Here is a 27,712-nt window from a genome sequence, read left to right as displayed (position 1 = left end):
GTTTACTTCCCTCCTATGTTGTGGGGTCCTATTTTAATACAAATCAAAACAGTCAAAATCTTCAAGCTGTGGATTCTTTGAAAGAGACTAGAAACATATTTAAGAATTTGACGTGTTAAAACAATAGGTCAAAACAATTTAATACTATCTATGTATATGTTTAGAAATCATTTAGACCTCAAAGACTTTAATAAGAAGCCTATTTGAACTGCAGTAGAGCTCTGCAAAATGAGGGCATTCTCCAAATGGGATTACATGGCTAAGATGCCCTCCTCTCCCATGTATTGCAGTGTTTCTCAATCTTCCTAATGCCGCGGCCCCTTAATACAGTTACTCATGTTTTGGTGACCCCCAACCATAAAATTATTTTTGTTGCTACTTCATAACTGTCATTTTGATACTGTTATAAATCATAATATAATATATCTGATATGCAGGATGTGTTTTCATTTACTGCACGAAATTTGGCACAAATACCCAATATGCCCAAATTTGAATACTGGTGGGGTTGGGGGATTGATTTTGTTATTTGGCAGTTGTAGTTGCTGGGATTTATAGTTATCCTACAAATAAGGAGCATTCTGAACCCCATCAGCGAGAGAATTGAACCAAACTTGGCACACAGAACTCCCATGACCAACAGAAAATACTGGAAAGTTTTGGTGGGCATTGACCTTGAGTTTTGGAGTTTTAGTTCACCTAGATCCAAAGAGTGGAATCAAACAATGATGAATCGCGACCAAACTTGGTATGGACACTCAGTATGCCCAAATGTGAACACTGGTGGAGTTTGGGGGAAATAGACCTTGACATTGGGAGTTGTCATTGCTGGAATTTATAGTTCACCTACAATCAAAGAGCATTCTGAACCCCACCAACGATTGAATTGGGCCAAATTTCCCAAACAGAACACCCATGTCCAACAGAAAATACTATGTTTTGTGATGGTCTTTGGCAACCCCTTTGACACCCCCTCGCGTCCCACCCAGGGGTCCTGACCTCCAGGTTGAGAAACGCTGTTCTATTGCATTTGTAAGGAGACGTATCGCTGTCTGAAGCTGTTTAGGGCTTTGAATATTATTACCAGTATACTGAATTCAAATCTAGAAGCGTGTTGGTGGCTGAGATTTCTTCTTTAACCCGTTTAGGATTGCAGCCTTGGTTTTCATGGAAGGTGCCTTGACCTTGTTGAGAGCAGATTGGAATTCTACAAATGAAGCATCAGCAAGAATTAAATAACCAATAAAAGTCCAAATCTTCACTTTTCTGGGGACTAACTAATAAACGTCTTTGAAACGGGGGTAGAAGTCTTGACTAAACCGAAGCTTCTGCTTACTTCACCTTATTTTGTGTTTTTTCTTGTGTTCATCTGTCTCTTGGGAATATAGCGGCAATTCTGAATGTGCTAAGTGTTCTTCTCCTGACTCCTGCAATCTTCCAGAACAAATGGGAAGCAATGGAGATGGGCTGGGTGCCGGGGGGGGGGGGGGGGGGTGTTCTTAAAGGGAAAGGACTAACTGTGGATCCCTCCCATAATAACTCTACACAAACTGACTAAGCCCTTCTAACTAAAGGAGATTTAAATTGGGGAAATTTCAGAGGTCTCTGTGCAGTCTTTGCTCAAACAGGTGTTTCACCACAGCTAATTATTCTGAGAATAGGAGGATATCTTTTTGGATTGGCAGAAGATTCTGAGGGATGCAAGATTAAAAAAAGATTTTTCCAAGCTGTGAATATTACTTCGGATAGGAGATTATATGATATATACCAAAGTGGATTAAGGTCTTCCTCTTCAAACTTCTCAATTAGGAAAAATGTATTTGTTTGAGTTCACTAGTTTATGAAGAAGAAGAGGAAGACAATGGCAGTGGCAAAGGTTTCCCCTTGACACTAAGTCTAGTCGAGTCCAACTCTGAGTGGTTGTGCTCATCTCCATTTCTAAACTGAAGAGCCAACGTTGTCCATAGACGCCTCTTATGTCATGTGGCCGGCTTGACTGCATGGAGCTCTGTTTCCTTCCCAATGAAACGGAACCTATTGATCTACTCACATTTGCATGTTTTCGAACTGCTAGGTCAGCATAAGCTGGGGCTAACAATGAGTGCTCACCCCATCCTGTGGATTCGAGCCACCAATGACAGTGATGTGTAAATAATTCCCAATTGCCAGTCACTGACACAAAATACAATTTGTTGATAATTGTTATTGGTGAAATTATTTTTATAATAACATTTGTAGATTTAAAGTTTTTACCATCTTGTATTAAATTGCTTTTGTGTGATACTGAATAGATTTTATTAGAATTACACCTTTGTGACGATGTCACCATGGAGTTAGTAAGTGCTGGAAAGTGTCAGTTTAAACTTTCACTTTAATTAGAAAAGCCTACAACAGGTTATTTCCTTGGCAGATCACATTGAAGGGGCTAAGCTAAAGCTGATATAAAATAAAAAATACAGCCACAGTGGACAGCTCACAAAATTGTTTTTATCTCATTTTTTTACACCATGTTCTTGCTTGAAAATCTTCAAATGTGTAAGCTATTAGAGAAGTCCAAGCATTTGTAGTATGGGCAGCAATCAACTGAGCACATATTAAAGCCAATTGATTTATTCTTTTAATGATTTCCATTGGTTTTCTTGAATGTTACAAAAGCAGACTCATAATCAAGGCATGTGTTCAGAGAAGGAAAGGTCATTAACCACTTGTATATATTTGCGCTTGTAACTTTAAAAACATACAATTTCTTTCCGCCATGTTTCAACAACCTGTTTGTTCTTCTGGCATCCGTTTTGAAAACATTGAGGGAGGCCCCTTGTACACATCTTTATAAAATCCACATTATCTGCTTTGAACTGGATTATATGGCAGTGTAGACTAAGATAATCCTGTTCAAATCAGATTATGTGGGTTTTCTGCTTTGATAACCAGGCAGTGTAGAAAGGGATTGCAAGGAGAGAAGCCCCATGACATGAGTGGGAGTTTGCTTGAGTGATGGTGAATTTAGGAAGAAAGTTAAGTGTATTTAGCTTAAGAGATGTCGATTTTTTCACATTTATACAATTATCTAAAACCTGAATACCATATTTCAACATTATTATACAAAGCAATAAATAGTAATTTGGTTGACTCATGAAGTAAACTATCCAGTTTATAATAAACACACACAAAGTTGTATGATTGCATGGATTTGCATATATGTAAACACATGTTTTCAGAAAAGCGAGAGGAAAAATGAATGCACATAAATCATTGTACGTGCTCTAGTTTTAGGATTAATGACAGGCAGTGTTTAACCAGCCTGTGTTTTGTATTCTGTGAAGGTATGATCAAGTAACTCCAGATGCCACTAAAAATATAATCCTCTTTTCATATTCAGGTTTATTTCTAGTGTATTGTTCAAGCAGTGCTAAAATGATTTAGAGGCACTTAGCTTTAAGCTGTTTGTGCTGGAAGCAGATAAAAATCAATTGTTAACTTCACTTCTTTTGTGATAGAAGTAAAATATTCCAATAACTTTGGGAACAGTCTGCGTTTGTTTTACTATGAATGGGAGAAATGATCGGATACAAATACTATGATTAGAGGGCCATGATGAAATCCATTGCTTAGATCAATGAACCAAAATGAAAAGGGGATTTTTTTGCCTGGGCCTTGAAATAGGACCATTCTGAATAACCCCATTACAGTTGTACAGTCAGTCTTCCATGTCCGGGTTGCTAAACAATATTGATAAATAGGATTTTAAATCTGGAGGCAATTACCTCAAAGGCAAGATACCTTACGGTAAGAGAATCAAGTTCCAACTTCATTCTTTGCTTTTGCTTTTGTGTGAGAGGAGATGAGATGCAAAGGATAGTTGAACCTTAGTGAAAATGTGGATAATTATAAACCCCCTTCAAACGAAGAACTTATGGCGCAATAATATCATAGAGTTGGGCTGGTGGACCTAGAAATTGGGGATATTTTGTCAGACATAGATAAATGAAACCTTGAATGCTCATCTTGTGGATTCTGGAATCATCCTTTACATGCTTTCACTAAGGCAGGGATGGGAAACTGAGGCGGGTCTGGGACTGGTTTTAACAACAACAACAACAACAACAACAACAACAACAACTTATTGCCCATCTCCCCTTGTGGCTCTAGGTAGGGTTCAATATAACTCATGCTCCCTCAGTATTGGGGAGGGAGTAGAAGTGACTGGAAGTCCAGTTCTGGTTTGAAAAATAAGATTTTTGGGATCGTAACTCAGAATTTACCCCGGAGTATCTAGTTTCATGGGTCATTGCCAGGTGAGAGACAAGGATTCAAATTCTCCAAATTTGGTTCAGTCAATGCCAGACAAGAAGAAAGGGCTGTTACCAAATCTCCATGCAAATATGGGTAGATGAAATAGGTACCGCTTCTGTAGGAAGGTAAGGGCGTTCCATGCAGTCATGCCAGCCACATGACCTTGGAGGCGTCTACAGAGAACTCTGGCTCTTCGGCTTAGAAATGCCACCCCCCAGAATCGGACACGACTAGACTTAATGTCAAGGGAAACCTTTACCTTTACTAATCCACCATCAAATCTAATGTGCACCTCAATTTTCAACACCTCCTAAACCTAAATAAATGTATTTGCTGTTGAATATGCAGTGATGAAAAGTGCACATTAAAAACAAAAGTGTTAGTGTGCAGGTACAACTGCACCAGGAGCTCCAATTTTGTTTGCTTTGCATTTAATGTTTGTTATAGTCCCAAGTTTCAGGGACTCTGCAGATAGGAGGCTTCTTTTGGCTGCAATCATAGGGCAAGCCACCTGTCAATTATAGTTAGGTTCCCTGGTCCCGCCCCCTTTTTGGGTTTTTGGAGGGAATAGGAGCCAGTTTGGGTTCAATCCACACAGAGAAGCCTTTCGTGCAGGACATAATACCAAGAGCTTCTGTAGAAAGCTTCGTCTTCTACAGCTTGGCCGGGGTTATACAGCCCTAGAGCTTGGCTGGGGTTATACAGCCCACAGCTTGGCCGAGGATCATACAGCCTTACAGCTCCTTTGCTGAGGGACTTCAGTCAGCCATCACTGAAACCTGAACTCCTTTTTCCCTGGAAGTTTACAAAGCTCTGCTTGGTAAGGGTCACTCCCGGAAGCCAGAAGCAGTTGGTATCAGGTGTAGGGGCTCCACGCCATCAGAGGCAAAGACAGACTGCCCAGATTAGTTAAGGATTTCCCCATTAGTTACAGTTATGAAGATAGTGCCTGTTCCCTGTGGACAAGATTGAGAGAGAGAGAGTCAATAGGCTGTTAAGAAAGCTTTAAAGTACCTGTTTGTTTTCATTAATAAAGAACTTTGTTGAACCTTTAAGCAATCTAGAGACTCTGTTTTAAGGAAATCCAAAGGCCTTTAATCTGAGGCAGCCCCGGCGTCCCATTGGGCACACAGAATTTATGTCCTGTCTACAGTCTTATGTACAGGCCCAGCGTGCAACAGCACAGTTAGAACAGCAAAGCTTCCAGCCAAAGGAAAACCTTGGGGTGCATTTATGCTGTAGAACAAATCCACTTTAATTGCCTTCATTCAATGCCATGGAATCCTGGGGGCTGTTGTTTTGCAAGGTCTTGAGCCTTCTCTGCCAAGCAATGCTGGTGCTTCATCAAACTACAAATCCCATCATTGCATAGCACTGAGACATGGTCATTAAATTACAGATGTACCCCTCAAATAGCAGCTCCAGGTGCTCCTGAAGCAGCTTCTTTTTTTGCTTTGGCTCAGCACTAAGATTACCATATTATGCAAATCTAATGCACACCCTAATTTTGGTGAGGCAATATATCCAAAAAAGATTGGGATTAGATTTTATTAAATACAGTAGTTGGTTAGTTACTCTCCCCAGCGGTTGGTGAGTGCCAGAGATCACCCTCTATTCTACTCTGCAGGCTGGATTGTTTCAAGATCTCCCTCTCTCTGCTTTTCTCCCTCCAGCACCTCAATGAGAACCTGGCAAGGCTGACTGCCAAGTTTGAGATAGCTACAGCAGAGAAGGTAAAATGTCAGAAAGAAGCCGAAGCCACCGCAAATACCATCTCCCTTGCAAATCGCCTGGTAAGAATCTCCAGATGGAGCTTGGGGCAATGTAAAAAACCATTTTTGTGTGGAGTTATGAATGTTGTTCTGTGCTTTATGGAGGAATTTGTCTAATTCTGGAATATCTGTTTACAGATTCACAGCTTTACTGTCACATAAGTAAGTTTCAAATCACAGGGCAACCGTGTTTCTCTTATGCCAATCATATGTATAATCATTCATAGTGATATATGACTGTATTATCTGTTTTCCTGAATGATACATGGTTGTCAGCATAGCAACCATTCACTGGATCCAGCTGCCAGGGAAAGAAACCATTAATTTGTGATTTTAATGAACATACGGTATTTTAATGAGCACTGTTGTCCTTTAGCTTTGCAATGCATGCCTATTCAGGTATGTAGCTCCGTAGTAGTGCATTGCGGGGAAGAGCTGCTCTGCTTGTTTAACAGGAAGAGAAGAAAGTTAGAGGTTTCAACTACTGGGTGGGCTGATGTCACAATTTTCTGGTGTCTTTCCTACAGAATCAGGGCTGTAGTCTTAAATCCACAAATTCTGCAGCACTGCCAAACGTCAGTATGACTAACCTTGAAAATCACAGCTTGGAGTAATTAGTTTATAGAAACAACTGTCTCTTTCTGGATCCAAATGCAACTTCTTTTTAAGAGAACCAAACTTGAGTTTTTGCAAAATGTGAAGATGTTGGTAGTTTTTGGAATTTCCCATCCTACCTTATGTAGATTGAGGACAGGTTTTGAGGCCAAAATTTTGATTTTGATGTGACTAGTGAATAAGTTGAGCCTCATTCTATGGAGAGGGAAAAGCACTGACGCCACTTGCCTAGCCCTACTTAGCACTGCTTGTCCCCCACCCGGGCCTACAGAAAGGCCAGGAGAATCTTCCTTTAGGTTCTCCTCGGATGGATTCTTGCCTTTGGCCACTCAACTCAGAGAACGGGATAGTTCCTTTTTAAAATGAGAAGTAAAGTGGAATGCTCATATTGACCCATTGATAAGTCAATCAAGATTTTTTTGGTTGATTTTGTTGGATGCACATTTTCTTACTTATACATGAATATATAGGATATCTGTGCTTGAAGGGCATCCAGCAAATGCTTTTTTTAATTATTTTCACAAAGGGTGGAGGGAAATGGAGTCTTATTTGTTAATATACTGGAATTTATCTGTAACTGTAGTGTCTGTTTCTCTCCAGTACCCACGCACATGATGTCAGTGGTTAATTTAAACTGCAGTCCTGTATCCAAAGTGCAGCTTAATTAAAAAGTTGAACCAAAAACGCCACATACTTGAACATTGTATTCTAGAACAATTAATGAAAGAAGCACATAGGAGGAGATGCCGGTTCCACTGTACCCTCAAGACAGACCTTGGGTCGTTCTACATTTTCACCAGCAAGTGGAGCTAGTCATTTCCACAACCCTGTTTGGTTTTATTTACAGAGGACTGAGAATTTTGCTTTGAGGCTATTCCTGAAGAAGTCACTCATACAGGAAGCAATTAAAAAGTGAAAGAAGGAAAGCAGAAATAACAACTAATTAGCATGGAAGGTGATCTCTTAATTAAGATGAAAGTTGGAAAAAAATGAAAGATTTTGTTTTGTGGCACAGATGTAGGACTTGAAGAAATCTTAAACTTCTATTTTTTTTATCTTGACTTCTTGTCCTGCTTGGCATCTGTGTATGGTTTTGGCATTTTTCACTAATTTGGTCAAAATGAGGGCTTTTGCATCCAAGCACAGCACAAAATCAGATAGTCTTTTGTAAAATGAGAGTAAAAATCCCTGTTTAACATTACTTTTGGCAGAAGTAAAATATTGGAGGGAGCCAAAACCTTTAATTCTTGTTTCTGAAAATATGAAAAATTGGTTTAAAAAAAATCTTGCTGCAAGATACCATAGATGGTTTTTGCAATCCAGGAAACTTCATGCAATTTGACTAATCCAGATTATATTTAATAAATAATTGACCTTACCGTCTCAACTATTCTCAATTCAGGCCATATATCTAAATATTTTAGCGGTAGCCATTCAACTCTGCAGTTTTATGATTGAATGGGTTTCAGTTGTCCCTCTGCTCAGTTTTGGAGCATGTGTTTTCTTTGAAAGGGCCTAGTCATGAAAAAGGAAACGGGAACATAGAAGATTACTTTGTTTTTTCTGTGAACAAGGAATAATGTGAGAGTAGTTTGACACATTACTTTTCTAGATCACAACTCCCAGAATCCTTCTACCAATATTGCTATTAGACATGCTGGCTACAGACTACTGGGAGAAGCAAGTTTTCTGGAAAGTTTGGCAGTAACTTTTCTAAGTTATGCAATGTCACTTGTATCAGATTGTCGCACACCAGGGCTGGGAAGGCACCTCTGAACCAATCTCACACTGCAGTGTTCAGTATAAGCAAAGCAGTTTATTAAAGAATAAAATTAGCTTCAGCAAAAGGATAAAAATGATCTAAAGCAGTATATGATATTGTCCATAATAAGAGTCTCTTAAACTTGGAAAAACAAACACCAAGTTCAAGAAACAGAAACTCATAAAACCATAACCAAGATCCAAAAGTTACAAGAGTCTGTGATATCAAAATAATCCAGGAACAGAGAACCAAGACACATGAAGATACAGGAACAAAAACTTGAAGCATGAAATCCAAGGCATGAGAAGTTACAGAAATACAATCATGAATATGTAATCCAAGGCATGAGAAAGGAATTGCTGCCTTAACCAAACGTTAATTCCTCTGAGGAATCAATCTCAGTTGCCCTCATATATACTCAAAACTCATATATACTCAAAACCTTTTCCCTTGAGAAGAGTTGGGAGGATTCTTCTTGTCTATTAATCTTTGGAAGTGGCACCTCCCCCCAGCCAGATGTCTCTGTTGACAAATCTGACCCATTCTATTGAAGGAGGCATTCTTCTCCTTCTCTAGATCCCCAATTAAAACATTCTTTTCACATTCCGACCTTAACTCCCTTGGGAAAACTAACACAAGCCTGTCAGACTCTTTCTCTGTCTGTACTGGGACATCTAATGCAAGCCTGACCATCCCTGAATCCTCAGCTTCATCCTGGCCAACAGCATTCTCCTGTCCAAAATTCCTATTTCTGGACCCCTGTGGGTCTGCAGGATCTTGGTCAGTATTCTCTGAAATCTCAGGCTGAACCACTATACAGATGGCCTGGTTAAAGGCAATACACTCCCTTAAGTGTTGTATAAGTTCTTTTCTGGACAACAAATAAGTTTGAAGATTTTTTTCTTTCTTGGGTCATCAAATGTATGAGAACTGTTTCAATCCTTATTGCTTTGTGCAAAACACAAAACACACTACCTGCCAATGGAGTAGTAATTTAAGACCTCTTAGAATGCTAATGCAATAGGCTGATAGCACATTCCATTGCCAGGCACATGAGTCACAACAATTCTAGCTTGAATAGTTGGCATGTTGTTTTGTATTCATTGTCTTTATAGGGCTGATCTTGCATTCTGTTCTGTTTTCTCCAAAGAGAGTTTTTTTTTGTTGCTTCGGGATTGCTCTTTTGTCCAGTTTTAGTTCTGAAGCTTTAATTCAGCGACAGGGAGCTGCGGGCCTCCCATCAGACCTATCCAGCTTTGCTAATGCTGAGGAATGTTAGAAGTTACAGGCCTACATCAGGAGATCCCTCACTATTGGGGAACATTTATCATTCATGGCAAAACCTGCTGCTTAGTAAAAGAAAAAGTAGGATGTGAGGATTTAAAAAAATGCGGACAAAAAGATTATTTAAAACAAATAACAATAAAATAACACAACCCAAATTGTGGAAGTTAGATTCTACTTTAAATGCATTATCCTGGACATTGACAGGACATACACACGATGGCATTTGTTCATCTCAGTAAGAAATAGGTACTACCGTGCATGGAGGTAATGTTTCTGAGGAAGGCACTTGTGTGATTAAAATGCTGATGGGCTAAATTTTCAGATGCATTTTGTCATGGAATGGAATTTTTATTATTTAACAATGTTCATTAATTCAGTACAAGTGATAGTATGTGTGTATATGTGTGTGTAGTTAGAAGCATAAGCAAAATTAATTGGAAAGATTTACAGTTACTGGAGTGTGTCGGTGTATTGCATAGTTACAGCAGTTTGAGGCCACTTCAACTGGCATTGAGCCGCAGTGACGCAATGGGTTAAACCCTTGTGTGACTGGACTGCTGACTTGAAGGTTGGGTTGCTGACCTGAAGGTTGCTGGTTCGAATCCGTGAGACAGGGTGAGCTCACGTCTGTCAGCTCTAGCTTGCGGGGACATGAGAGAAGCCTCCCAGCAGGATGGTAACACATCCAAGTGTCCCTGCGCAACGTCTCTGTAGATGGCAAATTCTCTCACACCAGAAGTGACTTGCAGTATGTTCTCATGTAGCTTCTAACATGATAAAAAAAATCTGGCAAGACTCCATCTCATGAGATTCTGGAAATTGTAGTTTGGTGGAGATACTCCAGAACTTGATGTTCAAGGGCTCTGATACAATTCCTTGAACAACAGAAAATTTTAAATATCATTCCATGCTACAAGTTGCAGGATTCCATACCATGAAGCCAAAGCATATAAAGTGATATCAGGCAGGGTCAAACTTTTCAGTATGGATACACCCTCTATTACCTCCCACCCCAGAAATAGAAGTCAGTTTGTTCAGTATCATGGTGGCCATGCAGACAAATAAAACCATTAAAAACCAGGACAAATAAAACAGATTATTCCCTATAACAGAAACTATTCTCCTCCTAGAGAGAGGCTTATTTGAGTCTTTAATCGGAAAGAGGCACTTATAAGGCCAATGCCCTTTGCTGATGGATGTTGCATAGAGAAAAGTGACAGCTGTGCAGCAACAGCTCTCTTTTGCAATATAAATATAAGCAGTTTGTTTCCTATTCCTCTGTTTCTCCTTATAGTCTGTCCGTTTTTAAATAAATCCTCCATCTGGACCACAAACTGAGAAATACAGGGAAGAAAAGGTTTCAAAGCAATATCACCCCTTCTAACCTCTGTGGAAGAAATGAAGTGCATGTAATCCCTTTAGGTATGGGGATTGTACTGAATGTATGTGGTTGTATTGCTATTGTGAGAAAACATAACGTGTAGATAGAACAGTTACGAAAAAGGATTTGTATATTATCCTGGCAGATATTAATTTACTCCTTTTCACTACAGGTTGGGGGTTTAGCCTCTGAGAACGTGAGATGGGCAGAATCCGTGAAAGATTTCAAGCTCCAGGAGAGTGCGCTTTGTGGAGATGTTTTGCTGATAACGGCCTTTGTCTCCTACCTGGGCTACTTCAGCAAGAAATTCAGGCAGGACCTAATGGACAATGTGTGGAAACCATACCTGAACCAGCTAAAAGTGAGCACAAGATAACTTACATTTCATATGCATCTCTCTTTTACAATATAAGCATCTAGTTTGCTGTGAATTTGAAGCTGCAAGCAATATGTAGTTTTGCTGGAAAAGGTCTATAATTAACTTTCAGAACGCCTCAGCAATTACTGATCACGATGGTGTCTGGGAAACATGTATTCAGTTCCCTAAGCTTGCTTTGAATTAATACTTAAGGAGTTCTTTCTGTTTTCTTTGTGGCATTTTGTGTTGGAGTGTTTGGTTCTTCCTTGTCTTCCAAGCTTTGTTTTATTTTGCTTCTCTCCATCACTGTTGAATGGCTTAAATGCCAAGAAACCAATATTACAAAATATGATATATCTATTTATAATTTACTTTTATCGCTTCAGTGGGAATTCATGCTGATTGAAAAGATATGATGTGCTTTTAGTGATTCTAGCCCCAAGCATCCTGGCTGAGCTCGGATGCCTTTCGGGTGGCCTAGTGTGTCGGACACGTCTTTGTAAAACTGTGAACATTGCCTTTAAGCACAACAGCAGACTTGTGGACATGTTAATTGCATTCTGCAAAAGTACAAGGTGTAATCTGATCCCGTTCCATCAGATGTCAGCTTAGCCTGCTCCAGGCCTTATGGTTAGAAATTTTTGTGTCATTGGTTGGTTTTGTGTACAAAAGGCTATAATGAAATGTTGAGAGAGTAGAAGGGACATTGTCTGCACCCAGCCAACGTTCTCCTTCTTTTTCACTTGTGGACCCATGGAGAGGTTGTGTAGTTGAATTGCTGCTTTCTATACTCTTTTGGACTAATACTTAAACATGCAAGTGCAGTGCTTCTTTTGGTCCACTAGCTCCAATTCCAGAAGGGCAAACAAAGAAGAAATTAATTTTAAAAATCATATGGTTTGGAAACCCATTCCCCTTTAAAATAGATAGGTAGCTTGCACACAAAGACCTTCCATACAGCTTTCATAGTGATTGAAGAAATCATCATATTTCCCTCACTGCTCACCTGTTTTGTGGTCTGTAGGGAAGGAAGCACTTTGAAAGTCATACCTATGTACCTTCCTCCCTGTATATATTGCGAGCCTCCACCTTCCCCTATTCATGGCGAGAAGCTGCTCCCAAGTCGGCGGAGGGCGTTTGCACAATTAAGACTCGTGCGCCAACTGTGACCGTACCTCGTGAAGGTACAGGGTGGTCCATGCCTTAGTCACTTCCAGATTGGACTACTGTAATGCACTCTACATGAGGCTACCTTTGAAAATGGCCTGGAAATTTCAATTGGTTCAATGAGCGGCAGCTAGGTTGTTAATTGGTGCTCCTTACAGGGAGCGGTCAACCCTCCTGTTTAAGGAGCTCCATTGGCTGCCATTCATTTACCGGTTCCAATTCAAGGTGCAGGTGCTTACCTACAAAGCCCTAAATGGTTGGGACCTGCCTACCTGCGTGACCACATCTCTGTGTACGAACCCACACAATCTCTTCGTTCATCTGGAGAGGCCCTGCTCGCGCTCCCGCCTCCATCACAAGCGTGATTGGTGGGGACAAGGGACAGGGCCTTCTCGTTGGTGGCCCCTCAACTCTGGAACTCACATCAGGCATGCCCCAACTCTGGCAGTCTTTAGGAGGAGCCTGAAAATGTGGTTGTTCCAGTGTGCCTTCCCAGAATAAGGAAACTCCGAGCAATATGTCCCAAAACGCACTTAATTAGTGATCTAGGTTTGTCTGCACGCTCCATCCCTCTTCAAAATTTCTATCCTAGTTATATGTCACCTGGTCACACCCAGCATTATTTTTTAAATTTTAATTATTACATTTGGCCCAGCCATAGGTTTTTAAACATCGCTGTGTTATTGTTAATGTTTATTGCTTATTTTCTGTTTATGAGTTTTATTTATTGTTTGTATTACTGTGGCTATTGTTTTTATTGTTGTATTGTGGGCTCGGCCTCATGTAAGCCGCATTGAGTCCCTTGAGGAGATGGTAGCGGGGTACAAATAAAGTTTTATATTATTATTATTATATTATTAATAAGCTGTTCAGTTGGAGGAGAGAAGGAAAGGTGTGATGATATCTCAACTTCATTGGTGACTCAAGGCTCCGTTGCTGTGGGATGGGGAAACCACCACTTGGTTTTTACAGGAGGATTTCCACAGTTCCTCAGGGTTGTATGGGAATTGATCAGATAATGAAAGTATGCTGATAACAGGGTTCAACACCTGGATTGTTCACCTGTAATCTGTATCTGCTGTTGAGGCACAGTCATTAACACTGAGGACAGCTGTTAGATTCCTGATTTATTTATTTTATTTACTTCATGTATATGCCACTTTTTTCACTCCTCAACATATTCATGACAAAATTCAATGCCGTTCAAAACATAAAAACCTAGAATAAAGCAACAATAACATAAAACTATCAATTAAATCATAAAACATAGCTACATTTAAATATTAAAACATGGAATTAAAAGCATATTAATATAAACATTAAAATCACATGATTCAAAAGCATAGTCCAAGCCATTCCAATATCAAATAACAATTGCACGTAATCCCTGTTCGTTCTTTGTACTGCTTACTGCCCAAATGGTTGGTTCCACAGCCATGTTTTTGCCAAGAAGGAGAGTGCTAATATAATTTCATTGGGGAGGGAGTTCTATAGATGAGGGGCCACCACTGAGAAGGCCTTGTCTCACATCCCCACCAGTCGTGCCTGTGAAGGAGGAAGGACTGAGAGCAGGGCCTCCCAGGACGATCTTAGCCTCCTTCAATAACTGAGTCACTTTTCCTCAGTGCCCCAACGTGGAAGCTTACATATCCCAGTTTCAGCACAATGAGATACAGTGTGTCCATGTGCCCTTTTTCTCATTGACTCTGAAAAGCACCTGAGCTCAGCCACGGTGCTTGGGGCTAGAATCACTAAAAGCATGCCATATCTGACTGACACAGCTGACCACAGTGGACAGCTCTCACCTTTACCCCTAAAAAACATAATCATCCAGAACACTCCCTATCTCGCGCCATCCTTCTTTCAAGGCAGAACCCATGGTCTGAAAAAGTATTCAGTCTTTGTTCTAATATCCTATCATTTATGCTTGTTTCCTTCCCATCTTTCTTCTAAGTGCAACACCCAAGATGTAGATTAAAACAGAATATATGTGAAGTCAGCCTAAATTAAATAACCCATAAAAGTAATTATTTATTGCTAGGTATTTTCCCTTATGTGAGAACCCCTTATAACATACTTCTCCAGCCTGGTGGTGTTTAGATGTTCAATGACCCTGGTGGTTGGGAATGATAGGACTGTAGTTTGATGTGTCTGTAAAGCACCACATGGAGAAGGCTGCGTTGTTGTTCTCTCTTTGGATTTGCATTGAGTGAGCCAAGTCAATTGTGTACAGCATTTTGATAAGGTTGTAACGTTCATGTTTTCTTTTCCTTCCTGAAATTGGATTATAAAGTAGATTTTTGTAGCTAGAATAAATGCTTTTCTGCACAGATGTATGCCATGAAGAATGTCACTATACCATGAAAGATTGAGGAGTCAGTGCATATAAAAGCAATTAACAATTAACAATTTTCATTATTTTCAGTGTTGGATAGTTTTTACAAAGTCATTCTTGAATTTGAGGGCTTTTAAAAAAACTTTTCAAACTTTGATATCAGTATATAAAATTGAATATCTGTCTAAAAATGTACTATGATCCTGCGATATATTCCAATTAATGAAAATGACAAGCTGACTGGGGAACACAGGGAATTGTCATCCAAAAATAGTAAATTTTCAGAGCTCTATTACATTCCAGCAATACGGTGACAAAAATGAATCTGGTTTTAAAGGTTCAGTACCAAATCCCTAGTGGGATGGGAATGATGAATGCCTTAGAACTGTAAAGTTGTAAGCAGGAGCTAAGTGGCACTTCTGATTGCTCTGAATGGTGTGCTCAAGTCTAAGCATTTCAGTTTAAGAGGGAGAGCCAGCTCCCCCTTTCTAGCTCCATCCTGCCCCAGCTCTCACAGAACAGAGCTTTCTGCAGTCTGTCTGTATACCTCTTGTGGTTATTTAATTGGAAGATCTTGGGCTGTATTTTCCCCTCTTCTGGAAAGATGTCTTTCTTTCAGAATAACATTCCTTGCCAGAGTCTTTGCATCCTAATGGAGACAGTTACCCCCAGTGAGTTATAATGGATTGCAAATGCAGTTCCAAACTCTCCTCAGATGAGGAGTCAGGGGTGGACTGTGTGACAAGGGAGTTACCTTCAGCAATGACTCCAAGACCGGACTAACCTACCCTTAATGTAGGATCAGATGTTATTTGAGCTGTCCATATTGTGAGCACACAAGAGGCCTGAAGAATGCAATTTTGGCTGCAAGACATCCCTGCTTCCCTCTTGCCTCTATTTATTGAGGGACAGTCCTTTCCTCTGGGATTGTGTTGCTGGATTTCCTTTATAACATATCATGCTGTGGGCACCCAGGGGTTGGAGGGCAGGATGTCTCCAGAGTCCACCCAAGATGGCAAATGGCCTGAAATATGCCATAAAATAAGATACAAAAATATCACAGGCCTGGTGGAAAGATTTCATGTGGGCCCAAGGCATCTAGTGGCCAAACATGTGTAAATCAGCCAGAAAACACTGATCTTCAGAATCTCTTCTCAGAATGGCAGGGGGAAGGTGAGGCAGGGGCTCATGCTGTGGTTTCTCTCCTTCAGAAAGTTAAAATAAAGACAAAGCATGGCTCTCCTGTTTCTTCTGTGGTAGACACTGAGACTTCTGTCTCAGATGGAGAGATCTTGGATGGAGTGAGTGGAGAGTTACATGTTTAGAAAAAGACTCCTTAGATGAAGAAGATTCCTTTCCTGAACATGTTTTTGTGAATTTATCTGGGGCAGAGCATTTTCCTGTCCTTCTTAAGAAGGTAAAAAAAGAAGTCAAGGCTGACTTCTCCAATCAAGTGTCTGTTGGAACAGCTGAAGTGGTTCCAGAGATCAGGGCTAAGAATAAGCAGGAACACTTGCTGCACCTTTTTCTGAAGTGATTGCAGAGGTTATGGAAGAGAAGTTTTCCTAGCTTATGCAAACTACACACTAAACCTTGAGGTTATGGAAAACTTGAAACTATTCCTGATTGATGCCTCTGTGGCTGGTGCTCAAATGGCCATGATACTCCTAAAAATCCAGAGAATAAAAGATTGGAGGCTCTTTTGCATAGGTCTCATGAGGCTATTGCTCATGTCATCAGAGCTATGATCTCCTTGTTCGCCAGATCTACGATTAGATGGGGCACGGATTTACTTGCACTGGTCCATGATCAGACAGGGCATTAATACATTAATACATTGGCAAAGGTTTTTATGCCAGATGGTAGCCTTGATTCTTTTCCGTTTGCTTCTAAAGACATGGTGGCTGATATTGCAACCGGGTGCCGGCTTTGAAAAAATTGGAATGCCAGTATCAAATCAAAAACTATTTTGACTATTTCTCCATTTAAGGGATCTAAATTGTTTGTTGAGTCTTTGGAAAAAACATTGGTGGAAACTAAAGGGGAAAAAAGAAATTGTTGCCTTCTTTACATGCAGAAAAAGAACAAAAACAACAAGAACACTAAGGGCCCTTCCAGACAGGGTCCAAAATGCAGACTCTGTCAGACTTTTATCTGAGGCATCCAAACATTGCCTCATGTAAAGGAGGATTAATTTCTGACAAAGCAGGAAAACCCTGCTTTACCCTGAATTAATTAGACACCCCATCAGATCTGGGGCTTACTGAAAAGCCCGGGTCTAATGGGGGTAAGGGTCTTTTGGGGACTGACCCATGGGTATTTTTGTGACTACCCAGGGGTCAGTCCTCACATCCATCTTGCACCTTTAGGACTCCTGGAGTGCAAAAATGTGAATTGGTGCCTACCTCCTTAACAAATCCCCACCAAAAGCCTTAAAATGTAAAAAAATGACGTGTCACGAGGCAAGGGGGGATTTCTCTTGCTCCCCCCCCCCACCTCCTGGCATGTCCTTTTTACATGCCAGGAGGTCTGCTGGAGCAGCATCATGGTGACCCAGTAAGGTTTTATTTTATTTTAAGACTGGGGTGTGTGTTATGGTGGCCCCATAGCACAGCAGTAGTTACCGTACTGGATTGGGACTCCCCCCCCCCCCGAAAGCTCGGGTTTTCAGCCGTGGGGACATAAACCCCAAGAACAACAGCAGATTTGGAGTTTAGTCCTTTTCCCCCTGTAGGTTTCTGAGAGGTCAGTTCTTTTATATCAAATTGGAACTCCTCCAAGCCACAGTCTAAGCAGCAACAAACTTCAGGACTTCATTGGGGTGGAACTGCTTCCTTCTCCAACAAGCAAGCTAGAATATCCAACCAGTTGTTCTGACATGGAAGGCCTCCCAGTGTATGCATTTTTGTATTGCTGGGAACAAACAACCTGTGATGCTTAGTGAACAAAACTTTGTGAAAGACTTCATCTGGAAGTCATATCATCCCAGGTCTCAGGGCGCTAGATCCTCTCTTCCAAATAGAACCAACTCCTCCTCAGTAAAGATTTTGGGGTCTTCTCAGTACTCTTCTTTCCGCTGAGTGTGGACTCAGACAACCCAGTTCAAAGCAGATATTGTGGGATTTTCTGCCTTGATATTCTGGGATATAAGGCTGTGTGAAAAGGCCCAAGGACTGGAATGCTATACTGAGTCTTTACAATGCCCAGTCACTTTGTAGCCCAGTGGAAGTTCTGCATGGAGATCTGATTGATTCTGAACACTGTGCAAGTGGGGGGAAAAGGATGAAAATATGGCTCTTTGAGCAGGCGTTTGAAACTTCAGCGTGATCAAATAAACACAATCTGGAATATGAATATGGAATGGCTAAAGACAATGTAAATGGATGAGGAATTGGATTGAAGACATGGTTTTTATAGACTTTTATAATTTTTATAGTTGTTTGGTTTTTATATGTATTTAGGTTGTGATTTAAATTGTTTTAACTGACTTATTTATGTTTTATATTCGGCATCTAATTCTTGCCAATTTGCACACCACCCTGAGTTGCCTTTGGGCTGAAATGGGTGGGAGCAAATAAATAAATAAATTTATCTCACATTCCTTGACCATCAGGAGGCATCCATGCTAACCCGCTACATAGAATGTACCTTGATTTGCTTATCTAAAGGATCACTACCAGTACAAGACTTTACCATTGGACATCTTCTTGGTGAATCTGAGATGGGGGGGGGGTGCATTTCCTCCTGTTCTTGGATGAACTAGTACATTCAGCCTCAATCGAGAAGGACTAGAAGGATGTGAAGTCCATGATATACTGTATGGAGTGTGATGGGTTTGTCATCAACAGGAAGAAGACTCATCTGGCTCCAGTGCAGAAGACCCAGCAATCTGAGGGCATCATAGGCACAATTCAGCATAGATTCTTTCTCCCATAAGACAGGAGGATTTTATCCTTTTGTTAAAATATTGTTATGCCATCAACCTCAGATTTGGTGATTTTAGTAAAGTTGCTGAGGTTGATGGTGGCATGTAGCAATTCAGTGTCATTCATGAAGATTTTTAAGTGTCTGCTTGTACTGTCTTGTTATATATTTTTTTGCTAAACATTAGATTCACAATTTTGCTTCTGTAGATATATCTTCTGATAGACATGTTCTGCATGTAATGATTGTAGCTATGTAGTGATATATTGCCCACCTGACGGATGTGATGACTGCCCCGATGTATATGTCCCGATGTAAGGATTGCCTCTTCCCATTGCAGGAAAACAGAATATTGGTGCTTACCATGAAGATTCCTGTTGTGCAGTAGTGGGGAGGGAATCCTGCTCATCCTGGTCGATGATTTTTTTCATTTTAAAATCTCTGACTGTATGTGTGCTTCTCTTGTTTGTCTGAAGTTTTATCATTCTACCACTGGGAAAGAGGGTAGAAAGAATGATTCACATTAAACAAAGCACTGCCTGCAACGAGCATGGGTGGGGTAGGACTCAGTGTCAGGATTCCCTCCCCACAATTGCAGAAAAAAGAACCTTCAGTTTTTCTAATGTTCTGTTCTTCTTAAAATGTCTCAGGCAGGGCCTGTGTGTGAATGCCACAGACATTTACTTGGTGTCCTTGGGCAAGTCATCTTCTCTTGGTTTTAGAGGATGGCAATAGTAAATTTCTGAATAACTCTGACAAAAAAAACACCTCCTAGGATAGGATTGCCATGTGGGAGTTGACTTGAAGGCGTGTAACAACAAAAACTATCTTAAGAAACTCCAGGGGCAGTTATACTCTCAACTGGAACTAATCAGATGTGGTATCCACAGGATTGACCCCAGGATGGGTCCAGCAGGCACTCTCCCAGGTACTGCGGTGGTGGGAAGAAGTCCCGACTGCTCTGCAGCACTTAACATAGTTTGGTGCCACTGGGCAAATATCCTTACTCTATGTTTCCATCCTCCTTGTCAGAGTGGTCTTTGGGTACGACTCAAGTCCCGTTTGTTGACTCTTGTCTGCAGTGTTCTGATGGAGCTAAAGTTGGGGGATAGTCTGGATTTGGGCCAAAAGTTGGTTCACACCCCAACTTTGGTTAACGTGGAGCAAGGCCACATTAGAGTGTCCTCCCCCACAATACCCCGGATCAACTCCATATTTGGCTACATAGAGCTACATAATAATAATAATAATAATAATAATAATAATAATAATAATAATACATAGAGTTTATTTGTTGTCTATCCGACCTAATTGGTCAGTGTAGATGTGCCCCAGGTCACAGTACTAGCTGTAGAAGCTATCTGTGAAATAATAAAATGGACAGTAGAAAACCAGTATTGCTGTACTTGAGCTGTATTTGTTTGCCAGATGTGTGTGTTTTTTTAAACTTCCCCAGGTTGCAATCCCCATCACTCCATCACTGGACCCATTGAGAATGCTGACTGATGATGCTGACATAGCAGCCTGGCAGAATGAAGAACTACCAGCTGACCGCATGTCCACTGAAAATGCCACAATCCTCACTAACTGTGAGCGCTGGCCACTCATGGTTGACCCTCAGCTCCAGGGTATCAAGTGGATCAAAGCCAAGTATGGAGAAGACCTCAGAGTGACCCGAGTTGGTCAGAAAGGGTGAGTAGACATGACAGTGGAAAGGTTTCATGGGGAAAAAACCCAAAGCAAAATGGATTCAGTTGTAATGTCAAGTCTGATGTGTGTCTGATACCTACTGAAGGTTGCAGGAGCCAATTGCATTTTCAGGATTCTCTCACCAATTTGGCAGCATGTAGTTTTGCCCTCCAGTGGATCTAGATCTTGCTTTTATGAATTTTCACAAAGGAATTATTTTGTGATAGAAAAATGGAGCTACAGCCCTATTCAGATTGTTTCATCTTTGAGAAGATTTCGAAAACAATTCCAAGGCTGGCAAGGTTCACCTGGGAAACTGATTATATCTTCTATTCCTGTTACATCTCTGTGGAGAGGGCCAGTTTAGCAGAATTCTCACAGGTGTTGATTCAGTAACTTGGCAGTCCTTAAAGAAATTGCTCTGTGTGTGTGTTTGGGGGAGTAGCATGTTTACAAGCATTGTTAATGTCTGTTTGGTCTTATGCTTAGACTATGACATGGTTCAAACTTTGCTTTGAATAGATCTTTCCAGACTTTGGAGATTTTTAGTATTTGTTGTGATCTATGCACCATCCCAGATTTCAAGCAGCAGTCTGACAAACATACATAGAAGCAGCATGACTCCTATAGGCACTCCTTGTTTTAAACAAATGCTAGATATATAGTAATTTTGTTTCTCTGATTTTTCTTCTTATAAGAAAAATTACTTGTAATATTTCTGTGGGTAATTTGTGATTATATGTTATCTGAGATTTTAGCTTATATTGAATGTTGCTGATTTCAATCTTAGACCTCATCACACTAGAGCAGTGGTTCTCAAGCTTCCTAATACGGTGACCCATAAATACAGTTCCTCATGTTGTGGTGACCCCCAACCATAAAATTATTTTTCTGGCTACTTCATAATTGTATCTTTGCTACTGTTATGAATCATAATGTAAATATCTGATATGCAGGATGTATTTTCATTCATTGGACCAAATTTGGCACAAATACCCGGTACGCCCAGATTTGAATACTGGTGAAGTAGAGGGGGATTGATTTTGTTATTTGGGAGTTGTCGTTGCTAGGATTTATAGTTTACCTACAGTCAAAGAGCATTCTGAACTCCATCAACAATGGAATTGAACCAAACTTAACACACAGAATTCTCATGACCAACAGAAAATACTGGAAGGGTTTGGTGGGCATTGACCTTGAGTTTTGGAGTTGTAGTTCACCTACATCCAGAGAGCACTGTGGAATCAAACAATGATGGATCTCGACCAAACTTGGCACAAATCCTCAATATGCCCAAATGTGAACACTAGTGGAGTTTGGGGAAAAAAGGACCTTGACATTTGGGAGTTGCTGGGATTTATAGTTCACCTACAATCAAAGAGCATTCAGATCCCCACCAATGATAGAATTGGGCCAAACTTCTCACACAGAACCCCCATGACCAACAGAACATATTGTGTTTTCTGATGGTCTTTGGCTACCCCTCTAACACCCTCTCATGACCCCCTGAGGAGTCCCAACTCCCAGGTTAAGAAATGCTGCACTAGAGCTTGGATCCACTTTAAATCCAGTTGCTGCCTCCAGCAGAATTCTGGGGCTTGTCGTTTAGGGAGAGGCCTTTAAACTGCCCAGCTGGAGATTTCCTGATTCTCACTAAACTACAAGCCCCAGAATTCTGCAAGAGGCAAAAACCAAATTTAAAGGGGATAGATTTATCTTGCTTTGTTACTGAAATCTAAAATTGAACATCAGTAAGAGCTCTGGCGTGGGCTGGTCCATGAGGTCACGAAGAGTTGGAGACGACTGAACGAATGAACAACAACAAAAGAAGTGCCATTGCAGATGTACACACACTAGAAATTTTCACTAGCCCAGTCAAATTGGGTTGATAAAATATATTCAAATTAAACAGGTTCTATTCAGGAACAAATCACTCCACAGTTAGCAAAACTTGTTTAGCTGGTTATCAGATGTTTTCAAAGTCTTGTAGTGATCAATAGCTTATAAAAAAATTATAACAGTCTGACAGTATTCCCGTTAAAACAAATATTTTTCTTTATTTTATCAATGGATCACTTTTCAATGCTGCTTTGTAATTTTACCCATCTCCTTTAATTTAAAAGTCTTGCTCTAATTTTTCACATGTGTACATCTTGTTCAAAACAGTCATAATGAAGCAAAGGATTTGATGCCAATTTCAGCTATCAGCAGACATGACATGAAGCCATATTTCTGTAGGAGCCCTGATTTACCGAAGGGGATATAACTTACTGCTTCTTGCAGTGTAAATAACTAAACAAATAATGGATTTTGGTACATGGTTTGTTGAGCCTGACATATAAACCTGGGAGTTGCTGGCAATCTAAAATGATTCTACCCGCAACGAGCCAAACAGGAAACCTACAATTTGCTTTACGGTTTGTTTCGTGGTATTAGTAGTTGGCTTTAGCACAGCTGGTAAATCACCAGCAATGATAAGATCTACCAACCAAAAGGTTGCAAGTTCAAAGCCCCGGGTCGGCGTAGCATCTGATTGTCAGCCCTGTTCACTGTTTACCTAAGCAATTTGAAAATGGCTTGCAGCTGTAATTAGAGAAATTAGGTACCGCTAATGTGGGGGAAGTATTTTATGATACTATAAAGGAATAGATCAAAAAATGCTGGTGACCAAAAGGAAGTCCTGATGGCTCTTTGTCATTGAAGATGGAGCGACAGCGTCCCCCTGTGGCTGGCAACTTCAATAGGCTTCGACAAGCTGGATGTTCAACTGGATGTCAACACAACACAATATACCTCCTTTCTGTCCTGTCTGTCTTTGTCCAGTCCAAAAATCAGCATTGAATGTTTGTCATGTATGTGTACTGTGATCTGCCCTGAGTCCCCTTTGGGGTGAGGAAAGTGGAATATAAATAAAAGCGTTATATTATTATGTTATTATAGTGAGGGATAAAAAAGATCATCACACTGATGCTAGGCTAGATACAACATGCACCAAAGCAGGAACCACTAGACAGCATCATTAGCATTCTCCTTGTATTCTAATTGTTGTGGGAAAATGCCTTGCAAAAGGCAACTTGGTGTATGTCTACTCTCTGGACTCCATGGACTTTGCTACATGTCATATGCTTGACACTCTTTTGGGCAAGAGAAGAACTGCCTCATCCCAGTGGTCCACTTTGCAAAGAAGGGTGTATTGATAAATGCATAGACCAAGCATAGCATTCTTTATCTTGTTTTCATTCCCTTGTTCCAGGTATGTAGCCCGGGGGGGGGGGGGGGGGGCTTGAGGGGCTTCACCCCCCCTCCCCAAATTCTGATGGTGGTCCGCGAGAAGGCCTTACTGGTACATTATTTAAACTGTTATGTTTATTCATATCATGATCTGATCACCATGCTCAATATATCCGATATGCATGGAGCTATTGGGATAATGATACAAATGTTTGCTAGGGTAGATCCTCAGCCCCCCTTTTGAATCAAACTCAGCCCCTCCTGAGTCAAAATCCTGGCTACGGGCCTGCCTTGTCTTCTGTGTGTTCCACAGCATTTAGAATTCTGTCTGTGGTTTTGCTCTGGGACTTGCTTTTCCATTCTCCTCCTTGAGAGGGCACGTGTTGCTTGCTGTAACAACCATTAGTGATTATCATTCCATCTGTCTCTGCTATTTTCCTTAGTTATCTGGATCTAGTGGAGCAGGCCCTTGCTGCTGGTGAAGTTGTTCTGATTGAGAACCTGGAAGAATCAGTTGACCCAGTTCTAGGCCCATTGCTTGGTCGAGAGACAATTAAAAAAGGAAGGTAAGACGTTGGTACATTAGATTAAACATTTTCTGTGTGTCATTGTCATCTGAGTGAAGGACCAATTGGGGTGTTTTCTGATGCCAGTCACTATTCTTCCCAATTATAACTCTGTAAAAGAAGTCAATGCTGTTAATGTGTGATCCATGAAGAGTCCTGGAGATGTTCTGCAGTTGGTGTAATCTCGAAAGTTGAGCTATTTAAACAGCCTAATCTCATGCTGTTGATTATCAGTAACTCCCCCGTAAGCATGTAGGAGTGCATAAGAACAGTTATTCCAGAGAAACAATTTCAGGGTCTTGATCCACTCACTTCCCAGGATAAGCGAGAATGTCCAAAGATCTATACAAATGAAATGAAGGTACATGTGCACCGAAACAACGGGCTGTTGCGTCCATGAAGATGTTAATAAGTAAAACACGAAGCAAAGTTGACTTGCAGTTAGTTCTTTCTAAAACTATTTAATTAATGGTGTTATTTTGACTTTTGGCAGTGCAAGTGGTGACAGTTTTTGTTTACACTTAGGTACATTAAAATTGGAGATAAAGAATGTGAATACAATTCCAGCTTTCGCCTCATTCTTCATACAAAGTTAGCAAACCCTCATTACCAACCTGAGATGCAGGCTCAGTGCACTCTTATCAACTTCACTGTGACTCGGGATGGTCTGGAGGACCAGCTGCTGGCAGCAGTTGTTAGGATGGAGAGACCTGACTTGGAAGAACTAAAGGTAAGTTGCCAACTCCAAGTGTTAATGAAATCATTTCCATTTGAACTGCCTTGCAGAAACATTTTAACAGGAAAAAGAAATGTTTATTCCTAACTCAAGGTTAAAATTTCTTGGCGCTCAAAAGATTTGTTTACTCAAAGGGATGTGCTTCCAATGTGCTCCCCAACAAAAAGGCTGCCCCCTTTCTTGGCCTCTGATGAATGCCATTCTTTTTTCTCTGGGTTGCAGTCAGTGTGAGGTGACTCAGTAGATCTACATATGCTGAGCTGGCTCCATGATCAACTCAACAGATGTCTAGGTGGCAAGAGCACTGAAAAAATAAGAGGAATGTGTATTAAAAAATACTAAAAGGAATACTTATGGTAAGCCTAAAACTGGTACCATCAATTCAACTGAGCATGCAACATTATAAAATGGGAACCTTCCTCTTTAGAAGACATGGAGTGACAGCTGTGCAAAAGCGTTGTTGTATGCCTCAAGGCTGGTCAGCAAGTTACTGTCATCTCACAGTAGCTCCTTGCAACACTGTTTCCAGGCAACATTATATAATAGAGCAAAGGTAGGCAACTAGTTTAGGGTTGGGATACAATTTCCTGCTTGAGGGATGCCCTTGGTGCAACACAGATTGCCACAAATACCTCCTGAACCACTTGGATGTGCCCAAAAGTTTGCTTTTGAAAAAAGAGGTATTTTTATGGACTCCTACAATGTGTGTGGATGGACGTGGAAACCAGTTTAAAGGCGATAAATTGCCATTCTGGATCTGCACTCTCTTTGTTGGCATTCAGGAAAAGCCTAAAAACCTTCCTTTGCAAGGAAGGCTTCAGAGGAAACTAGCGATATCCAAAAGTTAGGAAGGCCCTTTGACTTCGTTATGTATTATCAGGGTGGTTTTTAATGCATTTTATTGGAGTTTTAATTAGTTTCATAGCTTTTGCTTTAACTTGTTTTTAATTCTTATATTTTATGTTTTTACTGGCTGTAGGCTGCCTTGGACCCTTGACTGGGGAAAGGCAGGGCATAAATTTCATAAATAAATAAATAAATAATTCTTGATGGCATCTTGATTTTTTTAAAAAATATAAAAAAGCAGCCCTGGAAATCTGGAGGAGCTGAGGATGCAAAAGCAGTCATGGTGATGGTTGCAGTTGATCAACTTTCTACGTGGATTACTCCTTTGCTTATACAATTCCCACTGTTAGTTACTACTAGAAGGTCAGCTAGAGAGAATCTAAATCTTCTCCATGAAGTGGCTGGGTCGATGGCCTTCTTAATAATAGTCATAATATGAAGTTGGTTCTGAAAGATGCCGTCTGCACCACATTTGTTTCAGCTTTTTTGAAGTATATGCTGACACAGATGTAGAACATGCACTGAATTATTTGTTGGATAAGAACTAGAAGTGTATTTAGGGGATTTGTTATCAAGAATACAGAAAATGTAAAGCCTTAAGATGAAAAAAAAAAAAAGACTTGTAACCAAACAGTTAAATGCCTCTTTCAACAGAAAAGCTCAGAAAAATATTTCTTGCTGGAAAATATGACCTTATTTGTGTTTAATATTCAGACTTCATCTATATTTTATGATCACATCTTCATGACTTGTCCAGTGAAAATCAGTCAACGATAAAAATTGTATATCATTTTAAAGAGGCAGCTTGTAAAATTAAAATGAATCTGTAACACTGGAAAAAAAGCTGGTATTCCCCCTTGGCTATTATATGATCTTGTAATTTATTTATTTTTAAATTGAGAACATTGTGCAAGCAGGCAACATTAACTCTGTGTAAATCCAGTGCTGAGAGAATATTAAGGTAGAGAGGAAAAAGAGTGTTTATTTAACAATTAGCATGCTTTGTGTACATATTGTACCTTGGGGCTCTCCAAACCGCAGGGATTATAAAATTCAAGAGGAGTGAATATATTTTTGGGAAATGAAGAAGAATGGCAGATGTCTCTTGAGTCTGGGGTTATGCAGTGTTTTTATGTCCAAAAGGAAAGAGAGAGGGAGATGGAAGAAAAGAGAATGTCATGTGACAGATTTATTTTGGTATACGCTTTAGTGGACAAGAACACATTTCATAAGATACATGAACTATCATCAGATATCAAGTGTATAAATGTGAGGTCAAAGTATTTTAAACAGTGAAATGCAAACCAATAACATTTTAAACCTCAAATGTGTATCTGGTAAGTGCAAGAAATGGCAAATTATCTAGGTCAGCAATTTTCAGACTTCATTCTGAGGAAGCCTGGAGTTCTTTGAAGGCTTATAGGCATTTCTTCAGTAGAAGGTTCAGAAATGGCCAAGGTGGACATGATTCCCTGAAAAACAGCATTCCTATCAATGTGCAAATGCAGGGAAGAGGGTATGGTGTATGTCAGGCAAGAACAGTAAGACCTGGTTGACTCTGCATGCGTACTATATGACCTGAGTATACCCTTGCAAAATCCCAGATTCTGAACAGATAGAGAAATTGCTATAGACTTTAGGCATTATGAAACCAAGAATGTGATAACTTACCATTTGGACTACACTCCCAAGAATCCCCAGAACATCCAGATTCAAGTTCTGATGGACCTGGGCAGAAATGTTAGCTGTA

General features: G+C 40.3%; 1 protein-coding gene across 1 annotated transcript in view; it reads left to right on the top strand.

Annotated features, from left to right (window-relative positions):
- The window catches only part of LOC132768507 (dynein axonemal heavy chain 9), a 118,081-nt gene that overhangs the window by 9,211 nt on the left and 81,158 nt on the right, over window positions 1-27,712 (top strand). Inside the window, exons 3-7 of the mRNA XM_060764463.2 lie at window positions 5,967-6,086; window positions 11,283-11,471; window positions 20,351-20,586; window positions 24,258-24,380; window positions 24,906-25,110. Coding sequence (XP_060620446.2) covers window positions 5,967-6,086; window positions 11,283-11,471; window positions 20,351-20,586; window positions 24,258-24,380; window positions 24,906-25,110 — 873 coding nt within the window. The remainder of the gene's footprint in view (window positions 1-5,966; window positions 6,087-11,282; window positions 11,472-20,350; window positions 20,587-24,257; window positions 24,381-24,905; window positions 25,111-27,712) is intronic.

This window comes from Anolis sagrei, chromosome 2 (assembly GCF_037176765.1).
Source record: "Anolis sagrei isolate rAnoSag1 chromosome 2, rAnoSag1.mat, whole genome shotgun sequence".
NCBI lineage: Eukaryota > Metazoa > Chordata > Lepidosauria > Squamata > Dactyloidae > Anolis > Anolis sagrei.
Note: the sequence above shows the minus strand (reverse complement) of the source record. Positions and strands in the feature narration are given on the sequence as shown.